We start from the raw sequence: 18,825 nt of genomic DNA, 5'->3' as shown, positions 1-18,825 counted from the left end.
ATGATTTGTGGGGGGGGTTGTGTTGAAGACACCACACCTCCATCATGGAACTCCCCCACCATTATTATAAAATATTTTGGAAGCAATAGGAATGCATTTGTTAATGTCTACATTTGTGTTTGCCACGTTTATTCAATTTGCAGACACATTAAAGGGACACTTTTAAATTACATCACACTCGTAGATACCCATAGACTTTCAGTCATTGGCATACGCTAGTTAGTACACAACAACAAATATTTTGTACCTGAAACATATAATTGAAATACTGTAGAATTCCATTCTTTCCTATGGAGGGCTGACAGGTGGCTTCAGAGCCTTTCATTAGCCAATATATAGCATTAGCAGGGTTTTAGCCAATATATGGCATTAGCAGAGTTTTAGCCAATATATAGCATTAGCAGGGTTTTAGCCAATATATAGCATTAGCAGGGTTTTAGCCAATATATGGCATTAGCAGAGTTTTAGCCAATATATAGCATTAGCAGGGTTTTAGCCAATATATGGCATTAGCAGGGTTTTAGCCAATATATGGCATTAGCAGGGTTTTAGCCAATATATAGCATTAGCAGGGTTTTAGCCAATATATGGCATTAGCAGAGTTTTAGCCAATATATAGCATTAGCAGAGTTTTAGCCAATATATAGCATTAGCAGAGTTTTAGCCAATATATAGCATTAGCAGAGTTTTAGCCAATATATAGCATTAGCAGAGTTTTAGCCAATATATAGCATTAGCAGAGTTTTAGCCAATATATAGCATTAGCAGAGTTTTAGCCAATATATAGCATTAGCAGAGTTTTAGCCAATATATAGCATTAGCAGAGTTTTAGCCAATATATAGCATTAGCAGAGTTTTAGCCAATATATAGCATTAGCAGAGTTTTAGCCAATATATAGCATTAGCAGAGTTTTAGCCAATATATAGCATTAGCAGGGTTTTAGCCAATATATAGCATTAGCAGGGTTTTAGCCAATATATAGCATTAGCAGAGTTTTAGCCAATATATAGCATTAGCAGGGTTTTAGCCAATATATAGCATTAGCAGGGTTTTAGCCAATATATAGCATTAGCAGGGTTTATGGAAATTATTGGAAAACCCCTCCACTGGATTAGCAGTAGGCTCTTCTGTTTTGTTTAGTTCTGTACCCTCTAAGGGCAAAGGTTTGATTTGGAAATGTTTAGCTGATCAGGGTGGTGTCCTATGAACAGTACCAATGTTCACTTCTTAATGTATATTGCTGATCTGTCGTTTCTTTGCACTGAATTCTAGGAAGTGTATTTTTTTCAGCTGTGTGTGTGTGTGTCGTGAGTGTGTGCTCATTTATATTTGTCTCTTGCTCATCAAACACTGGCCCTGAGTCAAGTCACCAGGACTCCTCCTGTGACATCCATCAAATCATTCATCGTCCTCTTCTTCCCTCCCGTAGTCTCCCTAATTGGACATGGAGGTTTCATGGTCACCTGCTCCATGGCAACAGATTGTCCCTAACCCCAGCTCCTGTGGTAAATTGACAACGCGGAGCGGGGAAATGAAATAGAGGAGAAAACACAAGAAGCAGAGAAGAGAGTAGAGAAGGGGGGGAGAGGAGAAAACACAAGCAGGGGAGGGGAGAGGAAATGGAGGCGAAAACACGAGGAGATCAAGGCCTGTTGGACAGCATCCTAGAACATGTCTAGAGGTCCTATGAGCTGAGTTAACTAAGAGATGCTCCCTCAATGTAACGCTCACTGAGAGATGCTCCCTCAATGTAACCCTGTTGTCAATCTGTGTGACAGGAGACGAGTGTCAGAGCACTAAACCAGATGTCACTCAGCCCAGCCTAGAGGGACTTGGGCAGTTGTCAGCACGCTGAACACTCTTCCCAAAAAAGACCACACACACATGCAGAAGCTAGCATTAGAAGCAACCCCCAGTAAATCTTCTGTGCAGACTGATTTAGTGTGAGAACATCTGGGAACTTTTAAAGAGGATGTTTAGCGGATTAAGAAGCTACTAATTAAGGATTAGGCCTTTCAGAAACTGTGAAATTGTGGATTTGTAGGTTTCACTCTCTAAGTAAGCAACAGTGTCTCCCTAACTGTTGCTTAGTCATCACTAGTTAACACGGCCACAAAATCTGAAGGCCCACCTACTCAACCAATCAGATGAGGGAGTGTGATGATGCGTTTGCCAGTGTACGGAATATTTCAAGTTACATTTTGAGGACCAAATAACTAAGTCAGGTTAAGACCCTAGTGAGGATAACGAGCACGCAGATGAGCTTCCCTGAGGTGTTTTTTTTTTGTTTCTACAGAAATTCTTTGGTTGTGCAAACTCCGTTTCATCAGCTTTCCGGGTGGTGCTCTCAGACGATCCCGCAGGAGAAGAAGCAGGATGTTGAGGTCCTCAGCTAGTGTGGTTACACGTGGTCTGCTTTTGTGAGGCCCTTTGGATGTACTGCCAATTCTCAAAAACAATGTTGGACATGGCTTATGGTAGAGAAATTAACATTCAATTATCTGGCAATAGTTCTGGTGGACATTCCAGCAGTCATTATGCCAATAGCATGCTCCCTCAACTTGAGACATCTGTGGCATTGTGTTGTTTGACAAAACTTCACAGTTTTAGAGTGGCCTTTTATTGTCCACAGCACAAGGTGCAACTGTGGTAATGATCTTGCTGTTTAATCAGCTTCTTGATAAGCCACACCTGTCAGGTAGAGTATCTTGGCAAAGGAGAAATGCTCACTAACTGGGGTATAAACAAATTAGTGCACAACATTTAGAGAAATATGCTTTTTGTGCGTATGGAACATTTCTGGGTATTTTTATTTCAGCTCATGAAACATGGGACCAACACTTTATGAATGTCACGAGGGTAAAGACAAACAAATAAAAACTAAAGAGAAATATGCTGATGAAATGAACAAGAAGGCAGTAAGTTCAAATACAGATCACTGTTTATACCATACACTTCTAATACAACAATTTAATTTTATGTTCCTCAATAACTTTTAAGAAAATGGGACTTTAAACAGGTGTCCCAACTCTGTGGTCACTAAAGATACCATGGCACGACTGTACAGTGCCTTCAGAAAGTATTCATACCCCTTGACTTTTTCCATATTTTGTTGTGTTACACCCTAGCCTACACACAATACCCCATCATGTCAAATTGGAATTATGATTTTCGATTAATTCATAATAAAACAAGACAAGTATTTAACCCCTTTGTTATGGCATGCCTAAATAAGTTCACATGTAAAAATGTGCTTAGCAAGTTGCATGGACTTACTCTGTGTGCAATAATAGTGTTTAACATGGTTTTTGAATGACTACCTCATCTCTGTACTGTACGTATTGGTAGATGGGTAAAACATTTTAGAAGCAGACATTGAAGATCCATTTGAGCATGGTGAAGTTATTAATTACACTTTGGATGGTGTATCAATACAGTCAATACAAAGATGCAGGCGTCTAGTTGCCGGAGAGGAAGGAAACCGATCAAAGATTTTCACCATGAGGCCAATGGTGACATTAAAACAGTTAGATTTTAAATGGACGTAATTGGAGAAAATTAGAGCTAACGGTCATATTTAGCTAAAACTCGGCAGAAACCACAATATGAATTAGCTAATAGCAATTGGCTGTTTACAATTCATCACATCACGGGAGAGCTCACCATTGATCGAAATAATTTATTAAAACACTTTCTAAAAATCGATGGTGTAATCCGGCAATGGGTAGTTTGTGCGCGCCACCATGTTTTTTGTCTGTTTTTTTTCGTCAACCAAAGATATGAAGAGGAGACCAGATGAGTTTGGTCTGTTTGCAGAATGCATGTTGGAGGAGTGTGTCGTCTACGATCATTCACTTCCCTTCATTCACCCCCGGAAGTCTACTCAAAAGATGAGTGAACCGTTCCTTCACCTCATTGTAACATCTTTGGTCTGACAGACGTTTACATGACACCCAGAATGCATTGTGTAATGTCAACAAACATGGTGCCACACGTAGTTGTTTAAATAGCTTAGCATTAGCTCATCATAATCAGTACAACCTTCAAAAAAGTATTTTACACACATAGGTGTCCATTACAATCTCTGCAATAATCGGAAAGGATTATTTGTCACCAGTTCTTGAAAACGTAATAACTGTAAATACATTATGCTCCATACACACACATACTGTATGCTACAGTAGAAATGACAACACGATATACAGACAATAAGGCACTTTGATAGGAACACACACATGTCCAAAGTTATTATTTGTAAGGAAAACAACAATGAAGGCAATGCGAGCACTAGCCAGAAAATATGCCAGGGGGAAAAGTTTGCAAGACTGCGCAAATGTCTGCATACTTGATCTGCGTGAAACACTGGGGGAGTGCTTTGGCTCTCCTCAAAGAGAGAAGTTTGTCTGGCTCAGTAAATCCTCAAACATAAATTGTCTGCAACAGTGAAATGGGCTACTTCTATGTGAATTAATGAGGAGGCAGAACACACTTCAATTCAAACTGTTGTTAGAAAATAAAACTTTTTAGAAAATACTTTGAAATTGACAAACTGAAACATAGCAGGCAGCTCGGGTTAGATAATTAGCAGGCAGCTCGGGTTAGATAATTAGCAGGCAGCTCGGGTTAGATAATTAGCAGGCAGCTCGGGTTAGATAATTAGCAGGCAGCTCGGGTTAGATAATTAGCAGGCAGCTCGGGTTAGATAATTAGCAGGCAGCTCGGGTTAGATCATTAGCAGGCAGCTCGGGTTAGATCATTAGCAGGCAGCTCGGGTTAGATCATTAGCAGGCAGCTCGGGTTAGCTGTCCTGTTGCATAACAATCACATTTTCAATGTCAGAATGCATTCTGACATCACGTACATAAAACAGCGACCGTTAGAGATATTTGGAATTCACACGTGAAACGATTAAGTGTTTTGCCATCTTCCATGTCTTTGTACAGAGACGGAAACTGGTGAAAACGAATACCTCAGTAATACCTGTGAGTGTGTGTATATAAAGTCTACACAAAATAACTCATAGTAAGCTGCAGACCCTTTTATCTACCAAGAGTTCTCATCCATAATTATCAGGGCTTTCTTCCACAGGCCAACACCACTCTGGCACTCAACGAAATGTATGTTGAAATGTATGGTGAAGCGTGATTCATCATTAATGCCCATGATTTCAGAATAAGATGTTCACACACAGTTTTACACGTCATTTGCTGCTGCTACTCTGTTCTTTATTTTACACTTATTATTATTATTTACCCTGTCACTTTACCCTGCGTTCATCTACATATTGACTCCAAGTAACTTATACAGAGGTACAAGTTACTTGAGGTCGAAATGTACATTGATCTGGTACTGGTCCTTGTATATAGCTCCACATTGATCTGGTACTGGTCCCTGTATTTAGCTCCACATTGATCTGGTACTGGTCCCTGTATTTAGCTCCACATTGATCTGGTACTGGTCCCTGTATTTAGCTCCACATTGATCTGGTACTGGTCCCTGTATTTAGCTCCACATTGATCTGGTACTGGTCCCTGTATTTAGCTCCACATTGATCTGGTACTGGTCCCTGTATTTAGCTCCACATTGATCTGGTACTGGTCCCTGTATTTAGCTCCACATTGATCTGGTACTGGTCCCTGTATTTAGCTCCACATTGATCTGGTACTGGTCCCTGTATTTAGCTCCACATTGATCTGGTACTGGTCCCTGTATTTAGCTCCACATTGATCTGGTACTGGTCATTGTATTTAGCTCCACATTGATCTGGTACTGCTCACTGTATTTAGCTCCACATTGATCCGGTACTGGTCCCTGTATTTAGCTCCACATTGATCCGGTACTGGTCACTGTATTTATCTCCACATTGATCTGGTACTGGTCACTGTATTTACCTCCACATTGATCTGGTACTGGTTCCCGTATTTAGCTCCACATTGATCTGGTACTGGTCCCTGTATTTAGCTCCACATTGATCTGGTACTGATCCTTGTATTTAGCTCCACATTGATCTGGTACTGGTCCTTGTATATAGCTCCACATTGATCTGGTACTGGTCCTTGTAGCTCCACATTGATCTGGTACTGGTCTCTCCACATTGATCTGGTACTGGTACTGCTCCACATTGATCTGGTACTGGTCCTTGTATGTAGCTCCACATTGATCTGGTACTGGTCCTTGTATGTAGCTCCACATTGATCTGGTACTGGTCACTGTATTTACCTCCACATTGATCTGGTACTGGTTCCCGTATTTAGCTCCACATTGATCTGGTACTGGTCCCTGTATTTAGCTCCACATTGATCTGGTACTGATCCTTGTATTTAGCTCCACATTGATCTGGTACTGGTCCTTGTATATAGCTCCACATTGATCTGGTACTGGTCCCTGTATGTAGCTCCACATTGATCTGGTACTGGTCCCTGTATATAGCTCCACATTGATCTGGTACTGGTCCTTGTATGTAGCTCCACATTGATCTGGTACTGGTCCTTGTATGTAGCTCCACATTGATCTGGTACTGGTCCTTGTATGTAGCTCCACATTGATCTGGTACTGATCCTTGTATTTAGCTCCACATTGATCTGGTACTGGTCCTTGTATATAGCTCCACATTGATCTGGTACTGGTCCCTGTATGTAGCTCCACATTGATCTGGTACAGGTCCCTGTATTTAGCTCCACATTGATCTGGTACTGGTCCCTGTATATAGCTCCACATTGATCTGGTACTGGTCCTTGTATGTAGCTCCACATTGATCTGGTACTGGTCCCTGTATTTAGCTCCACATTGATCTGGTACTGGTCCCTGTATTTAGCTCCACATTGATCTGGTACTGGTCACTGTATTTAGCTCCACATTGATCTGGTACTGGTCACTGTATTTACCTCCACATTGATCTGGTACTGGTCACTGTATTTAGCTCCACATTGATCTGGTACTGGTCCCTGTATTTAGCTCCACATTGATCTGGTACTGGTCCCTGTATTTAGCTCCACATTGATCTGGTACTGGTCCCTGTATTTAGCTCCACATTGATCTGGTACTGGTCACTGTATTTAGCTCCACATTGATCTGGTACTGGTCCCTGTATATAGCTCCACATTGATCTGGTACTGGTCCCTGTATTTAGCTCCACATTGATCTGGTACTGGTCCCTGTATTTAGCTGGTCCCTGTATTTAAAATTTACATTTTGAACTGTTGGGTTTTATTATAGCTAATAAATAACCAAATCATTTATGGATCGGTACATAAAATAAATTGGTCCTCAAACTTTAACTGGAAATATACCGTAATCTGGCATACGTGTCAACACACTCCCTCATCTGATTGGCCGAGGAGGCGGGCCTTCAGACTTTGTGGCTGTGGTAACTAGCTACGACCCTGTTTCTTACAGACTTACAAAGATATGTAGTATAAAACAACACACACACACAATACCATAGATAGTCCTGAAGGCAGACAGTGCGGTATGGTAGATAGTCTTGAAGGTTGTCCCATGATTGTTGGAAGGTTGTAACATGTTGCGCCAGTCTGGCAGATGGGAGGAGGGGATAATAGCACTGCCTTGGCCCGCGCACTAATTGTCCCTAGCAGCTGTCACCTCGTCTGGTCCTCACCGTCACTGCCATTACACGCCCATGTCTGTTTGTGTGTGTCACCTACCTTAGAGCTTGTCCAAAGGAGCCTATTCCTGTTACCTTGGGCCTTGCAGCACTACAAACGGTTATTCCGAGGTTTACTTCAACTATTTGCACATTGTTACAACACTGTACATAGGCAATCATATCATTTGAAACGTCTGTATTCTTTTAAAACGTTTTACTCTTCATTTCTGATTGTTTACTTCCCTTGTTTATTGTCTATTTCATTTGCTTTGGCAATGTAAACGTACAGTATGTTTCCCATGCCGATGATGCCCTTTGAGTTGAATTGAATTGAGGGGGAGTGAATCCAGGTAGAAAAGGGGTTTGATACAACATTATTACAACATCTTTTTAATATGACACCATTGCAATTTGTTGAAATCTGTCTGCAAAGATGTCATTGCAACCACTTTTTCCAGCTGGGAAAAGCAAGGTTTTGGGTTTATACGGAGAAAGACAGAAGGTCAAATCAAGAGATGACAGGCAACACACACACACACACACACACTCTCTCACACTAAGGCAGGTTCGGTGCCACATGGTGTGCGTGCCCCTACAGGAGGACAGCAATTTACAGGCCACAGAAACAGCATGATTTCTTTCTTTGTCGTTCCTTCTCTCTCTCTTTCCCTCCCTCTCTCTTCCCCCTCTCTCTCTCTTCCCCATATGTGTTGGCGCTTACTCACTTCCTCTTTCTTCAATATCTCATTACTCCTTTTCACTGTCAGCGGCGGAAAACAACAGGCATCAAGCATCATTTGATAATAATAACAAGCCTCTGAAGGACACGCTACAGAATGTGTTATTTTTAGCATTATTTGACAGTGATGTGTCTCTACAGCTCCTCAGTAGCAAGGAGGGCCTTGATACAACACCTCAGATCGTAATAATCTCATACAGGAAACGAGACAGAGGCTTGTGGCTCAAATGGCACCCTATTCCCAAGATAGTGCACTACTTTTGACCACGGCCCATATGGCTCTGGTCAATGGTAGTGCACTATCTAGGGAAGAGGGTGCCATTTGGGACGCAGAAAAGATGTGAGAGGCAGCCAAGGCCAGGCAGCAGGAGCTAGTTATAGCCTGAACACAAACCCTCCTCTACACTACGACCCATACATTAGTCTCATCTGTGCCAGTCCACAGCACCATAGCATGTATTGCATGTATCTCATTCCCACCCAGTGTGTGATGTTGGTCAGAGCCCTGAGGTACGGCGAGCCCAGACCCAGTGTGTGATGTTGGCCAGAGCCCTGAGGTACGGCGAGCCCAGACCCAGTGTGTGATGTTGGTCAGAGCCCTGAGGTACGGCGAGCCCAGACCCAGTGTGTAATGTTGGTCAGAGCCCTGAGGTACGGCGAGCCCAGACCCAGTGTGTAATGCTGGTCAGAGCCCTGAGGTACCGCGAGCCCAGACCCAGTGTGTAATGTTTGTCAGAGCCCTGAGGTACGGCGAGCCCAGACCCAGTGTGTAATGTTGGTCAGAGCCCTGAGGTACGGTGAGCCCAGACCCGGTGTGTAATGTTGGTCAGAGCCCTGAGGTACGGCGAGCCCAGACCCGGTGTGTCATGTTGGTCAGAGCCCTGAGGTACGGCGTGCCCAGAACACAGTAGGGGAAACGGTACCACTGTCCGCCCCACCGCAGTCAGTTCCTCTCTGTGTGGGTGTGTGTTGGCAGGGAGAGGGGAAACCGTGGCCTTTCCTGATCTTGGGGAAGGAAGACATCTTGATAAACCGCTAGGTAGTGAACACCCTAAAGTAAACACACGCCACTCCCTACTCACACACATATATATTTTTAATACTTTATTTGAATCCACCAATCAAATTTACAAAAAAAGGTCCCATTCTCCATAGCACTCAAAGGTAAAGAAAGCACCTCATTCTCCAAACACACACACACAACTAGCCAAGACCATAGTGTCCTTTTGACCCGAACCCTATCCCCTGCATTGCTTCCATCCTCAACCTTTAAATTGAAGACTCCTGGCCTGGGACAACAAATAGAGTCCTTGTTCCGATGACTCAGTTGGTTGGCTGGAGCCTGGTTCCTGCCCCACCAGGGTTGTGGATTCCAGCATGAGACTAAAAGTGACCACTACATAACCATAGTATCATTGTGATGTCAAGAGGTTGTCTAGATCCAATGTAAACAGTGGGAGCCCCACCCACCCACTCTTCCCCTAACCTAGACAGTGTAGTGGTCTGGTCTACACACAGGCAGATCCACTGTGTCCATGTGACTGGGTGGGGAGGGAGAGTTACTGTAGCCGCCAGGACAAATCAACACCCGGGCAGACAGATGCTGTTTTAGGCCCACTGTTATCATTAGGGCTTCCTACTGCACCACTCCATATTGTTCCCCTTTTAAAACATTTGTTCCTGCTTTGGTCCATCCTCATCCAGGTGAACAATAAAGCCCAAATCACATATGGAGGTTTATCACTGTCACTGAATCTGTGTGTGTGTGTGTGTGTGTGTGTGTGTGTGTGTGTGTGTGTGTGTGTGTGTGTGTGTGTGTGTGTGTGTGTGTGTGTGTGTGTGTGTGTGTGTGTGTGTGTGTGTGTGTGTGTGCCAACAAAGCCCTAGATATTTTGAGATTGCCAGTGTGACTTATTGAGGCTAAAAGCTGGTGAATAATTTGCCTGATCAAACAATTTCTCATCCGACTCGCAAACTCAATTATGAAAATGAACTGAGTTGTACTGTAGAGGTCTGAGCTCTATGGTGGCATCTCACTTTTGACCATGTGGTAAGGTGCCGCATTGCACATGCTCAGTATTTGACCAGTCCATTTGCAAAGTCGGTTATTGATTTGATTTCGGCGTGAAAATGAGGCCAAAGGTCACTGCACTGTGATGATACAGCGGGGAAAAGTGCTGATCACAGTAGCTCATATTAAAATGTAGCCCTTTGCCCCGGGCTCGGAGTCTGTTCTTCAGAACACGAGCACTTCCACAGTGAATTTATTCTTCAACCCTCGTCTCTGACAGTATCAAGCCGACTTCACAGTATCTTGAGCTACAAAGAAACGAGCACAATCACTGCTCCAGTTGCTTTAGGACCAGACCGAAAGCGCCAGGTACATATTGTGTGGAAGGAGGGTGTACATGTAGTTCTGAACAATGTTCCCTCTAAGCTGTGCCAGAGCAGTAGCCCGAGACGGCCGTGCAGGAAATATCAGCCCACAGAGAAAAGCAGGAGATTGATCGTCACTTAACTTTCTTGAGCAGTGGTCACCAACCGGTCGATCGCGAACGCCTGGTCGATCTCCAAGCATTCCTAGTCGATCGGTAAACATTTCTGTAAAACAACAACAACAATAAAGCCTTGTGCCTGTGTTGGTCTCAGGCTGTTGGCGATAGGTGCACACGACTCAGCTGCCCTGCGCACTAGGTAGGCAAACTGTTGCCATTTTTAACCATAGCATGTGTCTAAAGATACAAACTCTGACTTCCAGTAGGCCCTGAGAGCAAATCAAGTGCAATATAGGCCTAACGCTGGCCAATCGGATGGCTCAGACGACCGTGTCTGCAGTAACTTAGCAGCCATTAAAGAAAGCCTCAGCAAAGTTGATACTGTGAGATTTCTAAACGTTTAAAAATCATGACGAGAGAGACTGTCAACGAATACAGCAAAGAGATGAGTTCATGTTTAAGTTCACACTCAGCACTGTCAACACTTTGTATTCAACACTTTTATAAGCCATGAAATGTGCGTTCCTCCTATTTCCACTCAGCGCTACAACAAGCAGTGCAGCAGTGACGAATGAGGAGGAAAGTGTATCTACAGGCTCACGTTGTTGTTATTAGCGGCTTGGGTCTTTTTTAATATCAAGGAATATTTCACTTTCTCTGGTCAGAGGAGTAACAACATGAATTTGTGCATGAGGCAGAAATAATGCAGTGCGACTCGAGTTTCGCCATCAGCTGGAAGACTGTCCCTTTTTGGTCAGTGTCAGTGGACGAAAGGGAGAGTGGAGGGATGTTGAGAGGTGGACCCTCAGTCTGCTGCTCTCTCCCTCTGCAGAGACTGACCATCAGATGCAGGCATCATCAGCACAGTAAACAATAAATAAAAGGCACATTATTTAAATATATGCTCAATCATTACCGGTGTGATCATATAGCCTTCCTCGTTAAAAGATATATATATATATATATATATTCCAAACAACAATGCATTCATTGGCAGGGCAATTCAAGCAAAGCCAATTTGCGGTGATAATGTATTGGGTATATAGCTTACTGCACAAACCTCATTACTGGTTTTAATTGGTTAATGTTGCATAGGCTTATGTTTTTTAAAGTCATGTAAAAATAAAAATACAAAAATAAAAATTCTGAGCGGAAGATCTCGGCTTGCATTTTGACTCAATGTGATCTTTACTAAGAAAAGGTTGGTGACCACTGTTCTACAGTTTTCCCTGTTAACATATCAACATTTCCCTTTACTGTGGCAATTGTGATTGAATCAACGCAATATTAGCCACTTTCAATGCAACATACCGAAACAAAACAAACTATGCAAGAGATTTTGTTGTAGGCAGAACGCACCGAGATAGGATTCTATTGCATTTGTATTTATTATGGATCCCCATTAGCTGCTGCCAAGTGCATTGACACACACTACTCAGCCGTACTTTACACAGACCGGTGTGACATAACCAATCAGAGCTGCAGTAGGCCTATATGCAAATAGACCATTGGCATATGTGGATCTGTGCCATTTACTTTGAACTGGACTGTGTTTACAGCATGAGCGGTCGTGAGTATATGAGCTTGTTTTGAGATCAAAGTGAAAGCTGCGTGTAGCCACGTGTAAACATTTTAATATCCTTTGCTAGTTAGTGAATTGTTCGCCCAGTTATAGGTCCTTTGTATTCAGCAATAAGGGAGTGGTTGCTTCCTACAAGAGCACAAAACGTGTACATTTCTAGACATCTTTGAAAAGAGAGTCAAGTAAATAGATTTTTTTTTGTCTTAAAGGGGCAGTGTTGTATTTTGAGACCGGCTTGAATAAGCTAAGTAGTCAATAGGCAGAGTGTAGCATAATTTCTGATTCTCTGTAATAAGGGTATGGGAAGTGGTTTCTTACGTCAAACAACACAACAACATTTTTAGTCACCTTATCTGAAGGACAAGTGGCTAAACAGGTTCATGTCAAGCCATGCATTTTTTTCCCAAAAGTCTCATGGAATGTAGGCCTACATTGAACTTTGCGCTCAGTAGACCTGAAATTTGCTCAGTGGCGAAAATCTTTTGAGGGTACATCGGTCCTTACCTGGGCTTGAACTTGGGACCTTGCAACTGTCAACCCTACACCTTAGCCATTATGCCAAGAGATCCAAACCTCTTGAGGAGGTCGCTAGGTTGTAAGCTCCCTACAATAGAGCAGGTAACTTGTGTGTCGGGGGAGTTTTAAAGCGATGCTAAAAGTGTTAGCCAAGGGGCCATGTGTCATACAGCATTCTCTCGTGTTAGTCTAACAGTCAGCATGTAAGAGACCTGTGTTGAATTATTCAAAGCTGTAAGAGCTTGTCCTGGTACTTAGTACTTACCCCATAGTACTACCCCACCAGCTCTCTCTCTATCCCTGTCTGGATTGGAGTGGCTGGGAGAGATGGAGGAGTGGTTTACAGTGGGTTACATAACGCCAACATGAAGTGTCTTAATGCGGTGTTGGGCACAGATTCTACAAGTGTCTGAAACTATCGCAGCGATGGACACCATTCTTCCACAAGAAATTCCATAATTTGGTGTTTTGTTGATGGTGGTGGAAAACGCTGTCTCGGGCGCCACTCCAGAATCTCCCATAAGTGTTCAATTGGGTTGAGATCTGGTGACTGAGACGGCCACGGCATATGGTTTACAGCGTTTTCTTGCTCATCAAACCATTCAGTGACCACTCGTACACCCTCTCCTATGAGTGCATAGCCATGGTAGCCAAAATAAAGTCCTACCCCAGTATTTTTATACGTGACCCTAAGCATGATGGGATGTCAATTGCTTAATTAACTCACGGTTAGTTAGCAACTCAATCATGTAAATCAAAAGTAATGTTCCCAGTGGGTGAGATCTCTTCTAGCCAAGGTAGCAACTGGGTATTTTTATACATGACCCTAAGCATGATGAGATGTTAGTTGCACACAACTGTGTGGAAGCACCTGCTTTCAATATACTTTGTATTTTAAAAACTCAAGTGTTTCCATTATTTTGGGAGTTACCTGTATCTCGCTGACCCGGGATTGTTTCCTGTCTGCGTGTGTACTTACCCTACCCTTCTATACTACCGGCAGCAGCTCCTTCTCCCTCATAAACCCAGTGTGGAGTGGATGGGAGAGATGTAGAGGGCAGGAGTGATTTACTGTCGTTTACAGTAACATGTGAGTCATTTTCTATGGCCTGGGGTCGTGTCCATTCCACATCTGTTCTACATCAGATGCTTTGGCGTAGCGCCTTGGCCTAGCACACATGGCGGAGACATGAATAACAAAAGACAAACGAGTGCACAGGTAGGTAGGCAGAGATTCTGTTCATAGATGGATAGGTAGGAGGAGAACAGAGAGGCACATGCAAGTGGAGAAGAATGTGAGAGAGCGAGAGAGGTTGAGAGAGTTGGCAGGCCAGTTTCAAGACGGAGAGCAGGTGGATGTTTTGGAGAGACAGAGAAGACGGACTGATTGACAGAGCAACTTGATAAACAAGCCATTTGGCAGGGTAGCGGAGAGAACGAGGGAACATGTCACAGAGGAGAAGAACCGTTGGGTGAAGGGAATAAAGACAGCTCAAAGAATTAGTGTTGAATTAGTGGACAGCACCTGGCATCATCATCTGTTGTCTGACTATCACTGTTGTGTTTAATGCTATGCTAAAAGCTATTCAGCGCCGTTTGCTAACAGAGTGCGGCATCAGTGCTGACTGTGACTGTTTAGCGCTTATGCTAACACAGCATTGATTTGACTGGGTGCTGAGCGCTAGGCTGCTACGCTATTTAACTATTCATATCTCTCAGGGTTGATAATATACTGTATGTACAGTATGTAAATAAACGCAATTATCATTATTATTTGCTTTATAGTCATACATAATTACTATGTCACTTGATTAGCTTTGGGTTAATAGATGCAGGGCCAGTATACAGGTCTGTGTGCTAACTCTCGCTCCCTCTCCTCTGTGTTAAGTTAGCTGAATGCTAACTATGCTAACTCTCGCTCCCTCTCTTCTGTGTGTTAAGTTAGCTGAATGCTAACTATGCTAACTCTCTCTCCCTCTCCTTGTGTGTTCCAGGAAAGCCCCACAGCATCGAGAGCTCGGAACGCGTGCAACTGTCGGGGACGTATAATGTCCGCAAAGGGAAACTCCAGCTGCCAGTCAACCGCTGGACCAGACGCCAGGTGATCCTTTGTGGCACCTGCCTCATTGTCTCCTCCGTCAAAGACAGCCACACGGGCAAGATGCACATCCTGCCCCTCATCGGAGGAAAGGTACAGTAAGACACAGGACTGACAAGACTGTTGTTACTGACACTACTGACAATGTTCTGTGACGGCTGGACTGGCAGCCGTATTGAGAGTACCCACGCCAGGAAGAAAAATCACAAAGTTAATTCTAATTCTATGACACCAATGTGGCATCCACAAACCTTACTTTACTCGTACATCACCAGCTTTCCATTTCCATTTGTCTTCATTCTTGACTCTGTCTAATCGGTGTGTAATCATAGAGCTGAAATCAAATCAACTCTGTGACAGAGTCCTGGTTTAATCAACTCTGTGACAGAGTCCTGGTTTAATCAACTCTGTGACAGAGTCCTGGTTTAATCAACTCTGTGACAGAGTCCTGGTTTAATCAACTCTGTGACAGAGTCCTGGTTTAATCAACTCTGTGACAGAGTCCTGGTTTAATCAACTCTGTGACAGAGTCCTGGTTTAATCAACTCTGTGACAGAGTCCTGGTTTAATCAACTCTGTGACAGAGTCCTGGTTTAATCAACTCTGTGACAGAGTCCTGGTTTAATCAACTCTGTGACAGAGTCCTGGTGAAGGGCCAATAAGTCATCGTTGCAAATCCGTGTTTAATCTTCCAACATCCTTATTTTATATCTGCATTCTCCACATCAAGTACTCTATACCCTAAACTATACCCTAAACTATACCCTAAATGGATTGTTGGCCTTTATTCACTTTGTCCTCCAATTTAAAAGTCTTATCGTGGTTCTGCCTAGTTTAGGCTGGATCCTCACGAATACATTTTCTGGCTTGGGATTTCACATTCCAAACAGGGAGTTAGGAAGAGAGCTTTTGGTTAATGACTGTTATCCCTTCATGGCTTTATGGCTGTGTATCTGCAGCAGGGAAGGGCAGACAGGCCCGTTGAATAAGCCCTAAGGGCCCTCCTGAAAGGGTCTTTCTATCAGCCTGCCACATACTACATCTAGGCATATAAAGGACGGTGACTCCCCATATCCCACCGCAACCACAGCTCTAATCTCATGTCATGTCAAGACACGACCTCTAGATCTCTAGATTCCCATACATCTCCGCAGGGTGCGGTCATAACTGTATGACCGGAAATTGCAGCCGGAGGCTCTTTTAATATGAACATCTGAACCGTTCAGCTCGTGCTGATGACGTCACTAAATGGACCATGGCCTGTAACATGGAACACAGGGACTGTGTCGTGTACTGAAAAAGTCCCTGGATGGGTTGTTTTTTTTCTTTCCTATAGGTATGTGTGTTTTCTGTATGCAATCGACATTTGTTCAGTCAATAGCCCTACAGGTTTGTTTATCTTGCTTGTCTGACTCCGAAGGCGTGTGTGTTGTCGTTGTCGTGTCTAACTGGCGATTTGTTTTCCGACAATGGTTATCTTGAATGTGTGACTTACCCTGGAGGTGTGAACGGAAGATGTGAGTTTGTCTTGGCCTAACGTGTGTGTGTGTGTGTGTGTGTGTGTAGGTGGAGGAGGTGAAGAAGCATAGCCACTGCCTGGCGTTCAGCTCAGCAGGGCCCCAGAGCCAGACCTACTACGTCAGCTTTGACAGCTTCACAGAACACCTGCGCTGGCACCGACACGCAGCCAAGGTACATCAGTGTGTGTGTGTGCAGTGGAGTACAGTTGGGGGTGAAACAGTAGCACTCACTCACTCACTCACTCACACACACAAACGCTCACTCACTCACTCACTCTCCTCTCTCTCATCCTAACTGAAGTAGGCCAAAGCCAGGAAACCAATTTTATAAATATTATCAGGGACGAGCGTGTCTTGGAAGCCCAGGGGAACACTCAGAATAGACCCTACTGTAGGACTGTGAGGAGGAGTGGCATGAGCAGTAGTCAAGGACTGGAGAGTAGCTAGTTAACCGTGTTCAGTAAGGGAAGTATTGTAAAGGAGATTATAGTGGAACTGGAGAGTATAGTAGAGAGTATAATAAGGAGAATATAGCAGTAAGGAGAGTAAAGTAGAGAGTATAATAAGGAGAATATAGCAGTAAGGAGAGTAAAGTAGAGAGTATAATAAGGAGAATATAGCAGTAAGGAGAGTAAAGTAGAGAGTATAATAAGGAGAATATAGCAGTAAGGAGAGTAAAGTAGAGCAGTGTTTCCCTATCTCCAGTGCTCGATTGTCCCCATCACCACACATTTTTATTGAGGATCCCCGGACAGACACACCTGATTCAACTTGTCGACTAATCATCAAGCCCTCAATGAGTTGAATCACGTGTGTTTGTCCGGGGCTACAAGGTGTGCTGTTAGGGGTACTTGAGGACTAGAGTTGGGAAACTCTTTCGTAGAGGGTATAATACGGAGAGTATAGTGGAACTGGAGAGTCCAGTAGAGAGTATAGTGGTAAGGAGAGTATAGTAGTAAGGAGAGTATAGTATGGATAGCATAGTGGAACCGGAGAGTATAGTAAGGAGAGTATAGTAGTAAGTAGATTATAGTAAGGAGAGTATAGTGGAACTGGAGAGTACAGTAAGGAGAGTATAGTAAGGAGAGTATAGTAAGGAGCGTATAGTGCAACTGGAGAGTACAGTAGTAAGGAGAGTACAGTAAGGAGAGTATAGTGTAACTGGAGAGTACAGTAGTAAGGAGAGTACAGTAAGGAGAGTATAGTGTAACTGGAGAGTACAGTAGAGAGTATAGTGGTAAGGAGAGTACAGTAGTAAGGGGAGTATAGTAGTAAGGGGAGTATAGTGGTAAGGGGAGTATAGTGGTAAGGGGAGTACAGTGGTAAGGAGAGTACAGTGGTAAGGAGAGTACAGTGGTAAGGAGAGTACAGTAGTAAGGAGAGTACAGTAGTAAGGAGAGTACAGTAAGGAGAGTATAGTAAGGAGAGTATAGTGTAACTGGAGAGTACAGTAGTAAGGAGAGTACAGTAAGGAGAGTATAGTAAGGAGAGTATAGTGTAACTGGAGAGTACAGTAGAGAGTATAGTGGTAAGGAGATTATAGTGGTAAGGAGAGTACAGTAGTAAGGGGAGTATAGTGGTAAGGAGAGTACAGTAGTAAGGAGAGTACAGTAGTAAGGAGAGTACAGTAGTAAGGGGAGTACAGTAGTAAGGAGAGTACAGTAGTAAGGAGAGTATAGTAGTAAGGAAAGTAGAGTATAGTAAGGAGAATATAGTAGTAAGGAGAGTACAGTAAGGAGAGTATAGTAAGGAAAGTATAGTGTAACTGGAGAGTACAGTAGTAAGGAGAGTACAGTAAGGAGAGTATAGTAAGGAGAGTATAGTGTAACTGGAGAGTACAGTAGAGAGTATAGTGGTAAGGAGATTATAGTAGTAAGGAGAGTACAGTAGTAAGGAGAATATAGTAGTAAGGAGAGTACAGTAAGGAGAGTATAGTAAGGAAAGTATAGTGTAACTGGAGAGTACAGTAGTAAGGAGAGTACAGTAAGGAGAGTATAGTAAGGAGAGTATAGTGTAACTGGAGAGTACAGTAGAGAGTATAGTGGTAAGGAGATTATAGTAGTAAGGAGAGTACAGTAGTAAGGGGAGTATAGTGGTAAGGAGAGTACAGTAGTAAGGAGAGTACAGTAGTAAGGAGAGTACAGTAGTAAGGGGAGTATAGTGGTAAGGAGAGTATAGTAGTAAGGAGAGTACAGTAGTAAGGAGAGTATAGTAGTAAGGAAAGTAGAGTATAGTAAGGAGAATATAGTAGTAAGGAGAGTACAGTAA

General features: G+C 43.2%; 1 protein-coding gene across 1 annotated transcript in view; it reads left to right on the top strand.

Moving 5' to 3' along the window:
• Positions 1-18,825, top strand: part of LOC112226838 (PH domain leucine-rich repeat protein phosphatase 1) — a 78,175-nt gene that overhangs the window by 35,403 nt on the left and 23,947 nt on the right. Inside the window, exons 2-3 of the mRNA XM_024391438.2 lie at positions 14,934-15,130; positions 16,604-16,729. Coding sequence (XP_024247206.1) covers positions 14,934-15,130; positions 16,604-16,729 — 323 coding nt within the window. The remainder of the gene's footprint in view (positions 1-14,933; positions 15,131-16,603; positions 16,730-18,825) is intronic.

The sequence above is a fragment of the Oncorhynchus tshawytscha genome, linkage group LG28, assembly GCF_018296145.1.
Source record: "Oncorhynchus tshawytscha isolate Ot180627B linkage group LG28, Otsh_v2.0, whole genome shotgun sequence".
Lineage (NCBI taxonomy): Eukaryota > Metazoa > Chordata > Actinopteri > Salmoniformes > Salmonidae > Oncorhynchus > Oncorhynchus tshawytscha.
This window is presented reverse-complemented; position numbering and strand designations above follow the sequence as displayed.